Source organism: Rhyacophila brunnea, unplaced genomic scaffold, assembly GCF_057557595.1.
Source record: "Rhyacophila brunnea isolate RB1 unplaced genomic scaffold, BYU_Rbru_1.0 scaffold_15, whole genome shotgun sequence".
Classification (NCBI taxonomy): domain Eukaryota; kingdom Metazoa; phylum Arthropoda; class Insecta; order Trichoptera; family Rhyacophilidae; genus Rhyacophila; species Rhyacophila brunnea.
This window is the reverse complement of record NW_028232806.1, coordinates 1,416,502-1,430,719: the sequence shown is the minus strand read 5'-3', so window position 1 is coordinate 1,430,719 and position 14,218 is coordinate 1,416,502. Positions and strand designations below refer to the sequence as shown.

The following is a 14,218-nucleotide window of genomic DNA, read 5'->3' as shown; positions in this document are numbered from 1 at the left end:
TATATAACCTATGGTTCTATCTATTATGTATATATATATATATCTATATATATATATATGATTGTTATATCTACTTATTATCTAGTTTATATAATATTAATTAATATTATTTTTATATTTTTGTATAATACATATATAATAAATTAAGATTTTTATTTTGAATAGCAAACCAGATATGTAAAAACAATAAAATAATTTGTTTAACTATTTTTTTTATTCAACGAATAATTCCCAATATTGAAGAAGGTAGGTAACATTCTAATTATGGAACATACATACTTTTGAAAACACTTAGAATATAATATTATAATCAATATATTTGTCGCAATTAGGTAAATCGCCTTTAGAATAGTGGTATATGTGCATGGGCGCAAAACCCGAGAGATGCAGGCTCGATTCCTTCGGGGTGTCTTAATTTTTTCAAAAAAGATTTTTCTATTGGTTATAATATATTTTCCCAGAAGTGTTTTCAAAATTATATACATACTAGAGGTGGAAAAACTTGTCGATTTTGAAGACTAAGTATACTTACTAACAGTATAAAAAAATACTTAGTATCAAAACTTGTTCCAAAATAATTACAAGTATTTGGAATACTATATAGAGCGTTTGGCGTGCGTGTGCCACATAAGTCTCATACTAAACTGGAGCTAAAACTTAACTATGGATTAGTATTTGAAATATCGGCTTCAATAGAATCGCTAAAAATACACTGAGCTGGTCTTTTCGAAATGTCCCATTTATTATAAAATTTTAAACACAATTTAAATTTATGAGTTGTTTTTATGTTATTATATTCTTGTTTACATAAAATGAATAACAATGATTTTTTTATTGTGAACTGCGTCACCTCAGTCACTCACCACATTTCCGAGGGAATAATATGCTACTACAGAAAATTTATGACCTCTGTTCATACATAAGATGATGTCATTCACATGCATAGACTAATAAATTAAAATATAATAATTGTATTCGAGTGCTATCTCGCTCGCGCGCATTTAATGTCAATAGTATTGAAAGTCTACAAACTATCCAGCGACTCGCGATGATATCATCACAAGTATTTTGGGCCACACGTACTGAGTATGGGTAGTTTCATCCGATACTTGAGTACACAAACTGGTGACAGTATTTCCAACTCACCTCTAGTACATACGCTCAATAAAATAAAAACAAAATACACAAAATCAATGTCTACGTCTCTTGGGAGTGCATTGATTAGTCTTTCAGATCTCGCTATTGGTGCCTAATAAATTTGACACGATGGTAGAGAATTGATTCAGGAGAGGTCACTACTGCGACGACGCATTTTGCATATAAATTCGGGTAAACAAAAGGATTGAAAACGATATCATTTGAAAGTGGGCAAAAATACTTCAAGTGACCTACGGGGTCCAAGAGAGTAAACACCGAGAACGCCTTGAAGAAAGATAGTTGAAAAATACTCGTCTGAAGTGTTATCGAAAGGAAATAAATGGTTATAGTAAACAGGTGTGTGTTACTAGTATTAAAGACATCGGACCGTGCGAGGTTTTTATATCATGGAAATATCTTTGTTTATCGTAGAACCAATATATCAATCCAATATGTAATGTATTTCAGTCTAAAGATACATTTTGGATTGCTATGTAGGTACGGAATAGGTGTCATTAATTTATGGTCATTAAAACATTACTATGTTATCATAAATATTTCCCTTTGATTAGCGACGGACAAAACTTCGAGAGCGTCGACAGCTTCAAGTACCTGGGGGTACACATCACGGGAGATGGCATTTTGCAGAAAGAGCTCGTTATCTGAATAGGAATGGCTGAAGCAACGTTCAACTCGATGCGGAATGTCTGGGACTTGTACGATTGTACTCGATCAAAACCAAATGCCACCTATTCGACGCTTGCATTCTGACGGTGCTGCTTTACGGTAGCGAATCATGGCACCTTACGAAGGCTCAGAGCAACCGTATACTGAGCTTCGAAAACAGATGTTTGCGACGGATAATGGGTGTGCGGTGGGGTGGTATGACTTTAAGAGCAACGAAGAGATAGGAGAACGCACCAAGCAGCCTCTCATCACGCTAGTGAAGAGGCGACGTTAGACCTGGCTCGGCCACGTGCTGCGGATGCCAGAAGAGAACCTCAACCTGGCTTGCCTGTTCTTCAAGCCGATCGGATTCCGGCGTCCTGGAAGGCCGCTAAATACTATCTATAGAGTGTATACGGCGGAGCTACGGAATGCTGGTTTGAACTGGAACGAGGCAAGAAGACTGGCGAGTGACAGGGATTCTTGGAGGCGCCGCGTGGTGTCCATATGCTCCAATTAAGGGGCGGATATGGCCGAAGAAGAAGAGGAAGAATATTTCCATACATTTATATAATTGTTTGAAATTTAATAATAAATTTATTAAAAGTAAATTCCATCACTCAACTCGCTTTTACGAAACTCTATCATATTGAGTGTATATGTTTCACGTGCATATATGATTATTGTAAGTAAAGTGTACACACGGGTCCACAGATATCACCTTTATTAACTGTTAAAGGTAAGTACAGAGTCCAACTAGATTTTGCCAAAAATAAACTTAGGTACTACACTACTACAGTCGTATAGTATTACAATGGAAGCAAATTCAATTACAAAATTAGAGAACCTTTTGTGCGTTAATTCACGAATATTAAATGACTCCTTGCATAACAAAGCAAGAAAATAATTAAAATTATTTTTATCAGAGAATCCTTCGTTCATCTTCTAAATATCTTTAAGAGTATTATATTTAGCTCCAGTTTTAGTATATCTTTCTTTTATTATTTAGTTCTATCAAGGACTTTTTATCTATGTCATTTTGTACAAAAAAATACTAAAAAAACCAAAAAAAAAGTATTTGACATGTTTTCTTGATTCCACTTATACACAAAGTTAACTTTTAATATAAATCTATAATAAAAAGAATTCAATACCTATAAATATTTAAAAGATTTATTTGAATTAAATGAATAATAAATGAGTTATATCAATTTTAGTAAACAGTTTGCCTTTTTATGTGATCCTGAAAAATTCACCCTGTCTCCAATGGGTTAGTGACCAGTGATGATTATAATATTATGATATTCGGTTAAATATAGCATAGTATTTATACAAAGATTTACGGAGCTGTACGCACTAAGTTTCTTTGTAATATAAGTAAACGGCAAAACAACACATTTCAAATTATTATTACCTCTGAATTTTATTAATTAAGTTATATATTTTTTCTTTTTAATAATACTACAATATGTAAAGAAGCTCAATAACAATAGTAGTGAAACAGTAGTGTAATAGTAACAGTGAAACAATCACAGAATCACCAAGGCTACAAACACATAGACCCCTCTAAACTAACCCGCCCTACACTACACTCGGTTTTAATCTAGCATATCACGAGGTCTTACGTTTGAATGTGAAGCACCAACAGTTTTTTATGCCTGAGAATCTCATCAAATTTGCTTTGACTGATTTTACTGTGACTGATTCTAACAAAAATCACATTGGAGAGAGGATCAGGATGAATTATTAACACGAAAAAAATGACTCTAATCAATTGATATATATTATTCCGAAAACAATACTTGGAAACAATACGTTATACAGGCGTATTTCGTGGCGTAACGAACGTAAGGCACTATTCAAAGTTGTGCTGAAAGTACCCCAGGGGCAACTTCCCAAGACCTTGGTTGGCGTGCACTAGAGTGTGCGTGATTCCTACTTCGATATACCTAATGTACTACGGTCAATTCTCGATGAGAAAAGATCTTCTCGTTCACCTAGGTCATTTGGGGGCCTCTTTAAGACGTGGGGGCCATGGTTGGTTAGACCTACTTGAGCATATTATTATTTTCCCATTTCCGGATATTCCCATTAGATGTGGTTCATTCTCCAGAAACACCCAGACTTTGAGAATATCTCAAAAATGTATTGTGGTATATCTACTGAGCCTACAGATGAGAACCCAGTGCCTCACACATTCTACTACGATGGCCATATACTTATATACTATCTATAAACCCAACGTGGAGTCTAGGTCAAAACTAGTGACGTCCCTAGTTGAAGTACCTTTCAATTTTAGTTTAAAATTATCTGCTTATTCGTTAGGTATCCACTTACCTATTGTATTATTTATTTTCGGCTATCTTACACAAACTAATAAACAAAAAATCAAAACAAGCAAAGGGTCATACCAATTAATCAGTCGATTGCCACGAATTGTGCACCCCGATATTTAAAACTTGCAGAGGAGGATAACATGCCAAAGTGGAGATTAATTAATATATTATTTTTCTTATTGTGCCATCCCCTAACGAATGTCAGCCACTATCAGTACTCATACTCGATGCTCGAGTTCTGTCACGAATATCATCTATAAGGGACCTTAGCATTACGTTTGAGAGTAAACTGACATTTATTAGCCATTTAGTTACTATTTGTAACAAACTTTAGATATTGGGCTTCGTCATGCGTACTTCCCGGGTCTTTTCGGATGTTACGATATCAAAACTTTTGTTTAATTCTTTAGTTCGAATCAGGCTTGAGAGTGGGTCTATTGTTTGGGCACCGCATCAGTTGACGTATGGCCTTATGGTGGAGAGGGTTCAGAAGAAATTCTTGAGACTCCTTTACTTGAGGTTGTGTGGATACTATCCGTGGCTTTATCCAACTGACTTTCTTTTAGGTATACTTACATACTGCACTACTGCAGTCTGCAATTTAGAAGAGGTCTTTATTTAGCTACGTTTTATTTCGACTTATACGAAGTATAAATGAGAACTCTGCCATTGTGGGCAGTATTGACCTGTGTGTCCCTGATAACTATCTTAGAAATAGAAAGCACCAGTTGCTTATTCTCCCAAGGTGCAGAACCAACATGCCACTGGTAATGTCAATTGAGAGGGCGATAACCATGTTCAACCAAATTGCTTCGGGTGTTGATATATTCCACTTGTCCACGTCTCCTTAGAAAACTCGGTGTACTTCTTTGAACATATGTATAATTGTATGTTCACTGCTTTTGTATGTTTATATTATGTTCTATTTTTATTTTTTCATTTTTATTACTTTCTTCTTTATAATAATGTGTCATGCTATATTGTGAACGTCTTAAACTTATATTTGTAATGTCCACAATATGTTAAAAAAATAAATTGAAATTGAAATATAACAGGAATTAAAAATAATATATTGCTGTTTGAGAATGTTGAATTTATTTTCAACTTAATTCAAAATATACATAACATCTTATATTTAACAAGTATAGTATAATATAATATGTATTTTCAATAATTTTATTATCTAAATAAAATATTACTTTAATTATTATAAACATTACATATTTTTTTATAATTTAAAAATGGAGGTCATCCCAGAAATTTGATGACAGATCTTGTAACATTTTCTTGTCAAAATGGTTTGTTTTTTAATAAATAATAATAATATTATGAATGTTATATTTGTGATTTCATTTATTATAATAATCATTCAAGAGAATGGTTATTAATTACAGTTTTATTACAAAAAAAGTTTATCGAAATAGCGTAGTTTTTTCAATATACACCATGTTTTTATTAAACGATATATTTATGATAATATATAAACCAATTAATACATACACTGCCAATACAAAATTAATTTAAAAATTCTGTTACGCGTCACAATATAGTATTTATAAATATGTAGGTACTCATTCTCATATAATACTCATTTTTATTTCAATATAATTAAAAAGTATAAATATACTTATTTTAATATTTTTACAGTGTGCACAATTTTAAACACAAATACCAAACGAGTTAGAAATTTTCCAGCCATAAAAATTTCACCCCGTCGACTATTTGTTTTTTTAACAAGCAAAAATAAACATTTTTTTTACATTTTTTATATTGCAACACTTGAAGAATATTGTAGTGTTTCATTTGCTTACGTAACAATATATAATTTTAGTTTTATTATATTTCAGGGATTAAAATTTGAAAAAAGAATACAAATGTACCAGAAACATTTTTCAAGATAAAGACGTTTTTTCCAACTGAATTTTGTCTATTGCAAAATGTTTTGAAGTCAATTTCGAGTTCAAGTTTATATTCAATTAAAAGTTATTCTCTCTGGGTAATTGTTTAATTGAATGTCATTTACGTTCTTTAGATAATTAAATTGTCTATTCAAAATATTAACACCTTTAAACAATTTAAAGACAATGTATTAATAAAATAACCAAATCCAAAAGAACGGCAAAAATATAGAATTTTAAAATAAATCTTTGTTTTATCTCGTGTAAAAAATATTCTTGATGACCTGTAAACAAATTTTAAAATATATCAATGATATCAACAATAAGTAGTAAAATAACAATTAAGTTGGGTAACGTTATATCAATTTATAAATTTATTAAATATGTTAGAAATAAAATGACCTTTTATATGTGTATGACAATCATAATATTATAATGTGTATAATAAAAAAATATTAAATATAACAATTTTAAAATTGTGTGTTCAGTTGATTGCTTGTTTTTTCCAATTTCGCTGCAAGTGTCTTCGTGTTGTTATTCAACTTAAATAGAAGGAGGGAGGCTTCCATCACTGTAAAAACAAAATTTTTATTAATAATATTCATTCACAACATACTCGTAATAGCCCGTTTACACGAGCATGGATTTATTGCTGACAGTATGTATTATCACGGCCATAACAATAAAATGAACGAGTAAAAAAGTATTATCGTGCAAGTTGCAAGATTGCATGTATGGATCCAAAAAATTCAGAAGCTTCTGAATTTTCACGCAATAATTGGCACTCGAATGGAGGTGCGCATGCGCAGTAGTGGCGATTGGCGAGATAGTCAGTATTTTACGTGTATACAGTTATTATCGCGATAATTAAAAAAAAAAACACACCATTGGTGCCAGTATTTTCATGCTACAGGCGCTTTAAGGATTTATTTGCGATGTTGGTAAAGCAATTTTTAATTGGGCTAGTTATTGTTAATTTCACTGAATATAATTTTAATTTCCACGAAATTACCTATTTCTCATACGGCTGCCGTGTCGCCATTAGATACAATTAGCGTGTTATTTAAATGTGGTAATTAAATAGTAATTAACTGGTCCGAATAAGATATGAATAAATATTTCAATGTTTTATTAAAGTTTTGGTGAACATGAAAAAAATCGCCCTCGAATGACTGAGCTTTAAAGATCAGTGTATTTATTTTCATATAATTAGTGTCACTATATAACTTTTATTATCAATATTTAATAATTTATAATATATGCATAATTTAAAAACACAAGATACCCACTAGAAAAATCTTTTTTAGAAATAAAATACGACATCCGGCGGGACGACTGAAACGTTGATGATGAAAAACTGAAAAAAGGTTTTATCTACCTGGCAACACACTTGTAAAGATTTCCATATCCGAAGAAACTGCACCTCATAGGCGTGATCATGCTGGCCGTGTGACCCATCGCCTCTCCGAAAGTGTAGTCCCCCGAGTTTCCAGTAGCTCGGCCCAGTAGTTCGGTCGGCATGCCGGCCAGCCTCGACTCGGCCGAGTCGAAGGGAGACAGCTGTGGTAGGGTGCGCTTACCGTATCTGCCCATATAGAAGCTGTGTATTGACAATGGGGATGGAAATAATCAATATAAATCATAAAAAATAATAAATAAAATGTGTATTTTTATAATGGGTATGATCTACACTCAGCAGAGGTTCCCAACCTTATAACTAAAGAAGAGTACGTAATATGTATTTGACAAATACATAGTAGTCAGGGAACTCAGAAATAAAATACCTAACGGGTAAAGAGTAGCAGGTAACCGATCTTGAGTAAAGAAGAATCAGGGATAAACTTAAACACATGTCAAGAATACGTCATATGTCCGAATACTGATAACTGCTCTCGGTTTATGCATTGACGCTAATTTAATATTGGTGTATTACACACACTATTGCACGTACATAATGTGTGTTTCATTTTCGTAGGACACTCGCGCAATCAAAACCCTGCCTCAAAATGTAGTGTATTGAATATCGCCTATCGGAATTATATTTATTATCTGTTCTGTGATATTAGTCATATTTAAAACATCGCTAAATAATTTAATAAAACAGAAAAGTAGAAATATGTATTTATGTTTTTTTTATATAAGTATATTATTATAATATAGGGTTCTTAAATTATAGATTTATCATCATAAATCTGTTCGAATTTAGAACTAACATCATCAAAGTATAAGAAGTATTGAATGATATGTCAAATGTTAGGATGTGGCGCGCTCACTCAGCGGACAACTTATACTGGTGGATCTATAGATTTTAAAAACGTCATAGCAGCCATTTTTATCTGATTCCCACTAAAATTGACATTTCTGTTCAGTATTATTTGGCAAATCATCAAGGAAAGATATACAGTTGTACAGGGTATACAAATCTATTCGAGCTACGTTTGGGGCATCACGTGAAATTTATAGTCAAAACAATTGACCTACAGAGCTTACTATTCGTAATTTAATTGGAAAATTCGAGTTCAATGATAATGTTTGTGATATTAAAAATCCAACGTGTCAAAAACGTAAACGTACTGCTTAAAATATCGATGTTGTGAATCAAAGTGTGTGTAAAAATCCAGAACAATCAATTACACGTCGTTCTCGAAAACTTAGACTTTCTCATGGCACTACATGGAATATTCTTCATAAAGATTTGCATTTGGAGGGGTATAAAATACAGTTAACGCAAGAGTTTAAATCGAATGACCATTTAGTACGTTGAAATTTTGCTCTTTGGGCTTTAGAACAACTTGAAACATTCCCATTATTTCATGAAAAAATCGTCTCCAGCGATGAAGCTCATTGTTGATCAAATGGCCTCGTAAATAAGCACAATTGTCGCATTTGGAATGAAAACCCACATGCGATTTACACCCATTAAGACATGTATATCCAAAAAAAAAATAACAGTTTGGTATAGTTTATGGTCTGGAGGTGTAATTTTTTGAAAACGCAAAGGGCAATGCAGTTACTGTCAATGGAGAACGCTACAGAAACATGATTACTGATTTTTTCAGGCATATCAGGACGACAATATGCGGTTCCAACAAGATGGTGCAACATGCCATACAGCTCGTGACACAATCAAATTATTGAGAGTTTAATTTAATCTATATCTCTCTTATTATGTGATATATATAAACATCGGGATTTATATAGATCTCCCATGGGGATTTTTATTAGAAAGTCTCTATAAAGCACACTTAAGTACGTGGTGATATCAGTTTTGGGTATCCGCTCCTGAGACATTCCCGTGCGTCAAAAACTGCGGACGCATATTCAAACATAGGGCATTTGGCATATTGCATTTGAAATAAACAATCCAAATTTACCATATTATGTCTTGTAACTGAAACGTACCCTCTAAATGTAGCCCCTAAATAAGTAATTCTTATGCAGCCTGTATTGTACGTACCCCGTTGTTATGGCTTACGTGGTGATGTATAGTTTTTTTAACAGCAATCAAACTTACCCTCTTCCAGAGACTTTGACCGTAGCTTTTGTGCCTGACCTCCCATATCTAGATCCCATATAGAACGGCCTGGAATTACCTGTAAAAAATAATAAATTTAAATCAAGCCATGCGCTTGGAAGCTCTTTATTAGGTAGTTACTGCTTAATTATTAATGATTTGATTATGTATTTTTTTATCCAAGACTGAATATTTAAGAATGCCGAAAATACACAGTTTGTGTTTTATTGCCTCAAAATTATACTTCCTTAATAATTTGAACATACATAATATTTTGAAAAAAACCTCTTATAATACTCGTATTATATACTTCCATGCTAACTAAAAAGGCAGTGTTTTTGGTTTTAGTGAAATTGTTGTAGGATAACCCAAGTTGTAAACTACCTTTCCTCTTATATTATGTAAATATATATTATATAATATACATAATTTTGAAAGCACTTCTGATAAAATATTTATTATAACCAATAGAAAAAATCTTTTTGAAGAAATAATTCACCCTGCAAGAATCGAACCTGCATCTCTCGGGTATCGCGCCCACGCACATTGACCACAATGCTAAAGGAGTCATACTTAATTGTGACAAATTTGGAGTGATCCGTGACGTCGGTTAGTAATTAAAGTAATACCTAGTTTAATTTAAAATACAAAAGCCGATCGCCAAACAGTTAGTAGCAATTTGAAAAGGCTTCAGTGAGTATTAAAAAGACATTAGTGAAAATTTGTCTTAATTAAGTATGACTCCTTTAGCATTGTGGTCAATGTGTGTGGGCGCGATACCCGAAAGATGCAGGTTCGATTTCTGCAGGATGTTCAAAAAGATCTTTTCTATTGGTTATAATATATTTTCTCAGAAGCGTTTTCAAAATTATCTATGTTCAATAATTAGAATGTTACATTTTTAAATCTTGTGAATTATTCGTTGAATAAAAAAAGTAATCAATATATTATTATATACATACATACTATCAAAACAATCCAATAATTTTACATAATATAAGAATTATAAGGCAGTTCAAAACTAGGGTTATCCTACATCTTGGTCCAGATTATAAATATATTAGTAAACAGATATTTGTAATTTATGCCTACGTATACTAAGTTTTACACAGCCATTTTCATGCAGACTTAATTACAATGATTCTTAATGACGTATTTAAGACATTTTTACGTGAAATAGAAAAATTAGAGATAATATAATATATAATATATATTATATATATCATACGGTTTCTTACCGTCTCGTTTATCTTCTGCGTATTCCTGTGCCGTGGTGAACGTCAAGAAAATTGACGATATGATGAGGCAGACCAGCATGAACTTGGCGATGGTTCGCGCGCTTCTCAGTGACAGCATTTTGGCGGAAAACTGGACACTTCCGGAAGACATCTCTGATGTTTGTATACGTGTGGGATTTCTATACCTAAAACAATATGAAAACAAAAAAATGTAACAACTTGAACTATAATATCGATTTATTATTACAGTGGCAACACTACAAACAATAATAATTTACATTTTCTTGTAGAAAGTTTAAGCCTAAAGTCGCAATCTATAGACAGACTTTAAATATGACTACATATCGCAGTCATATTTAAAGTACCTATGTGCGCTGAGCTTTCAGAAAAATATAAATTTCAGTCAGTCTTAATTGAATGAATTGATAATGTAGTGCCAGTGGCGAAGTGTGGAAGTAGGCTGTCAAGATCTGACATAAAATAGTGCACATTAAATTTTGTTAGTCATACGTATTTGTTTCAATGAACTAAGATTACAATTTATGTTTAAGTTTTTAAAAATCAATTAAATGCTGCTTAAACCAAACCATAATAGTTTTGGTATACTTTGGGGAATCCGACAGAATTGTACACACATTTTCATTCATGCTTATTTGTTTTCGTTGAGTTAGGAATACATATTATGCATGTTCTTTAAATAAATTATCCCCTGACAAAAAAAAATATTATTATTATAAAATAACCAAAATTATATATGATTTAATGGCATAATTTTAGATATTTTATAGATAGATGAGTATTTTTTGACTATTGTCTATTATGTCTTGGTTTTCGCCGGGTTTAATTGAGTTTTAAAAACTAACCAACACCATCAATAAATTGTAGAGTTCAATGAAAACAAATACCTATAACTGACAAAGTTAAGTGTGTACTATTTATGGGGGATCTTAACTTCCTACCTCCACCCTTCGCCACTGTGATATATGATTACTATTACGATTACGATCATATGATACAATTATATATTAGTAATATGTTTCGGCGATAACAGCATGTAAACTGATTTTCACTTATAAATACGGTGACCATTCATAATTTTATTGTAAAGGACAGATCTTTATTTTATCGTTGTCATTTAACCATATTTTTCCTTCCCAATGCTGAATCGTGTAGGTTGAAATTAAGTTAAATTGTTCCTTGCGTAGAGGCCTCTACGCCATACCGTAGACATCAGGGGCTACGGTCTACGCCGTATGCATTATCACAAATACGACTGGAATAATTTAAATAAAAAGCTATACATTCGAAAATCAAATAGTTTCACAAATGCTTTTTATTCTATTATAATATTATATGTGTATTTTGTATTTGACTGTCTTGATATAAATGTAACAACTATGTTCACTTATTTATATTAACTTCACTTGTATTCAATAAATTATGTGTAATAAATAATACATATATGCTAATATTAATACTATTGACCGAGGACAATTCTAATGTATTTAAGTTTTGTACAATTCCATTTGAGTCGTTTTTGCGACCCAGGTTTCGCTTTTCGGCATTTTCAGGCACTATGCGCACTCACCAATAGTAAATACACACTAACAATGAATGCAGTTAATGACGACTATGCGCTTATTGAGTGTATTATTAGTGAGTTAGTAGATTTATCTATTAGGTATTAGGTACGGGTTTTTACAAACGCTTTTCATTCATTTGTTTTTATTTAATTATTTTTTTTATACTTGATCCTTTACTAAGTTATTTAATAAGGTTTATATCTACCTTTATTGTATGAATTTATTATATGAACGAGAATTTGTTGTCAGTGTGCACTTACCATTGATGAGTGCACATATTGAAGATGCCAAAAGGCGAAACCCGGGTGGCAAGAAACAACTTAAATGAAATAGTACAAAACTTAAATCCACAAAAAAAAATTGTATCAGTATTGAAACTGTCCACGGGTTTTTCGCCTGTTTCTCGTATACTCAGAAATCGTTGACAAATTCAGAATTAAAATGATTAAAATTTATTATAATTATAACAATCTTATTGTCTTAAATTTAAAATAAGTCTTCATTATAAATGTAAAAATAACAAAATATAAAAAAAATGCAAAAACCAGTCGCCTTATACCAAGAATTTGATACATGTTTTGGTTTATTATTTAATGACGGTCAGCCAATAAAATGCAAGAAATATAAGATCCGCTGAATATCCTGAATTATTACCAATATTGATGTGCACGTTTCGTTTACGTGATGAATATTAATGTATGTTATCTATTATACATATTAGTAATTATTGAAAATAACATAATATTCTTTTATACCAAGTTTAAGTTTATCGAATATTTCTCCACACTTAATACCTACAGCCACACTCAGAGGGTAACACACTTCCCTTATGTTTGTGTTCGTTGGTAACATGTCATGTTTTGTACCCTTTATCCGTTTGAATACAATTTGTAATAATTGGCGAAAAACTCAATAAATTAAATGAAATTCTGAAGTTTGTAAAAGTCAATTAATATCAATATAATCAGTATTAAACTTAAAGTATAATACAATTATTTAAATACACGAAGGATAGCCATTTAAAAACGAATTTAAAACTAATATTTATTTTACTTTGGTAAGACATTGAAAAACACGTACCTCAAAAAGCAATTAAATGACTTTTTAACAAGTCTTTTTTTCAATTAAATAAATAATATTAACATGTAAAAAGTATCTTTTGAAAGGTATATTTTTACTATTGTTCACAGGACCCTGTCATCAAACGAGGCTATGTTAAATCGATTCTCCCGAAAGCATAAAGAACAGACTTCCCTTTGAGCTCGATTAAACTTTAGAAACCCGTGTTAATTATTATTTTGTTTCTCTTTTTTGCGACACTCTGTAGCGCCGAAGTAACGTATGGTTAGAAAAGATACAGTATTGTTTAAAACACGTTATTTTATGTAAAATGTTTTGTTTAAAAAATTAATAGCTAAAGAAAGCTTTGTGTATACACACATAATAAAAACAAAATAGTGTTTCGTTTTAATTCGATATTTATCAAGCTCATATTAGTATTACGATTTTTTTACCTAATAGTTTTTAATTAAAAAATAATAAATTATGGTTTATAAAAATACTCCACTCACAATTGTTGCCAAGTATATTTTCAATAGGTACGTGTTTGTTGTACTACAATAAGAACCCAATGGATTGGGAAGGTAAATCACTCCTCGTAAAAATATGCTAATATAACCTTTGGAGCCAATATGGTTTAAAAAAAACTTAGTATAAAGAGTGTTTTCTTGGCTAAAGACTAAAATATAAAGAAATCTTGACGCTGTGTCTATATTTGTACTTTGATTTAAATCACAGTCGATATTTTTTAAGTGCTTCAGTTGCATGACTATTTGTTATAGATTAT

The 14,218-nt window shown here is 31.5% G+C and overlaps 1 protein-coding gene across 2 annotated transcripts in view; it reads right to left on the bottom strand.

Annotated features, from left to right (window-relative positions):
* Positions 1 to 6,367: 6,367 nt before the first annotated feature.
* Positions 6,368 to 14,218, bottom strand: part of LOC147074757 (uncharacterized) — a 41,802-nt gene continuing 33,951 nt past the window's right edge. The window contains exons 2-5 of one of the 2 annotated variants that reach the window (XM_085943168.1): positions 10,790 to 10,974; positions 9,552 to 9,630; positions 7,416 to 7,637; positions 6,368 to 6,608 (exon numbers count right to left, since the gene is read on the bottom strand). In XM_085943168.1, coding sequence (XP_085799294.1) covers positions 6,581 to 6,608; positions 7,416 to 7,637; positions 9,552 to 9,630; positions 10,790 to 10,940 — 480 coding nt within the window. In that variant the 5' untranslated portion in view covers positions 10,941 to 10,974 and the 3' untranslated portion in view covers positions 6,368 to 6,580. The remainder of the gene's footprint in view (positions 6,609 to 7,415; positions 7,638 to 9,551; positions 9,631 to 10,789; positions 10,975 to 14,218) is intronic. The other variant, XM_085943169.1, reaches the window with a different exon arrangement.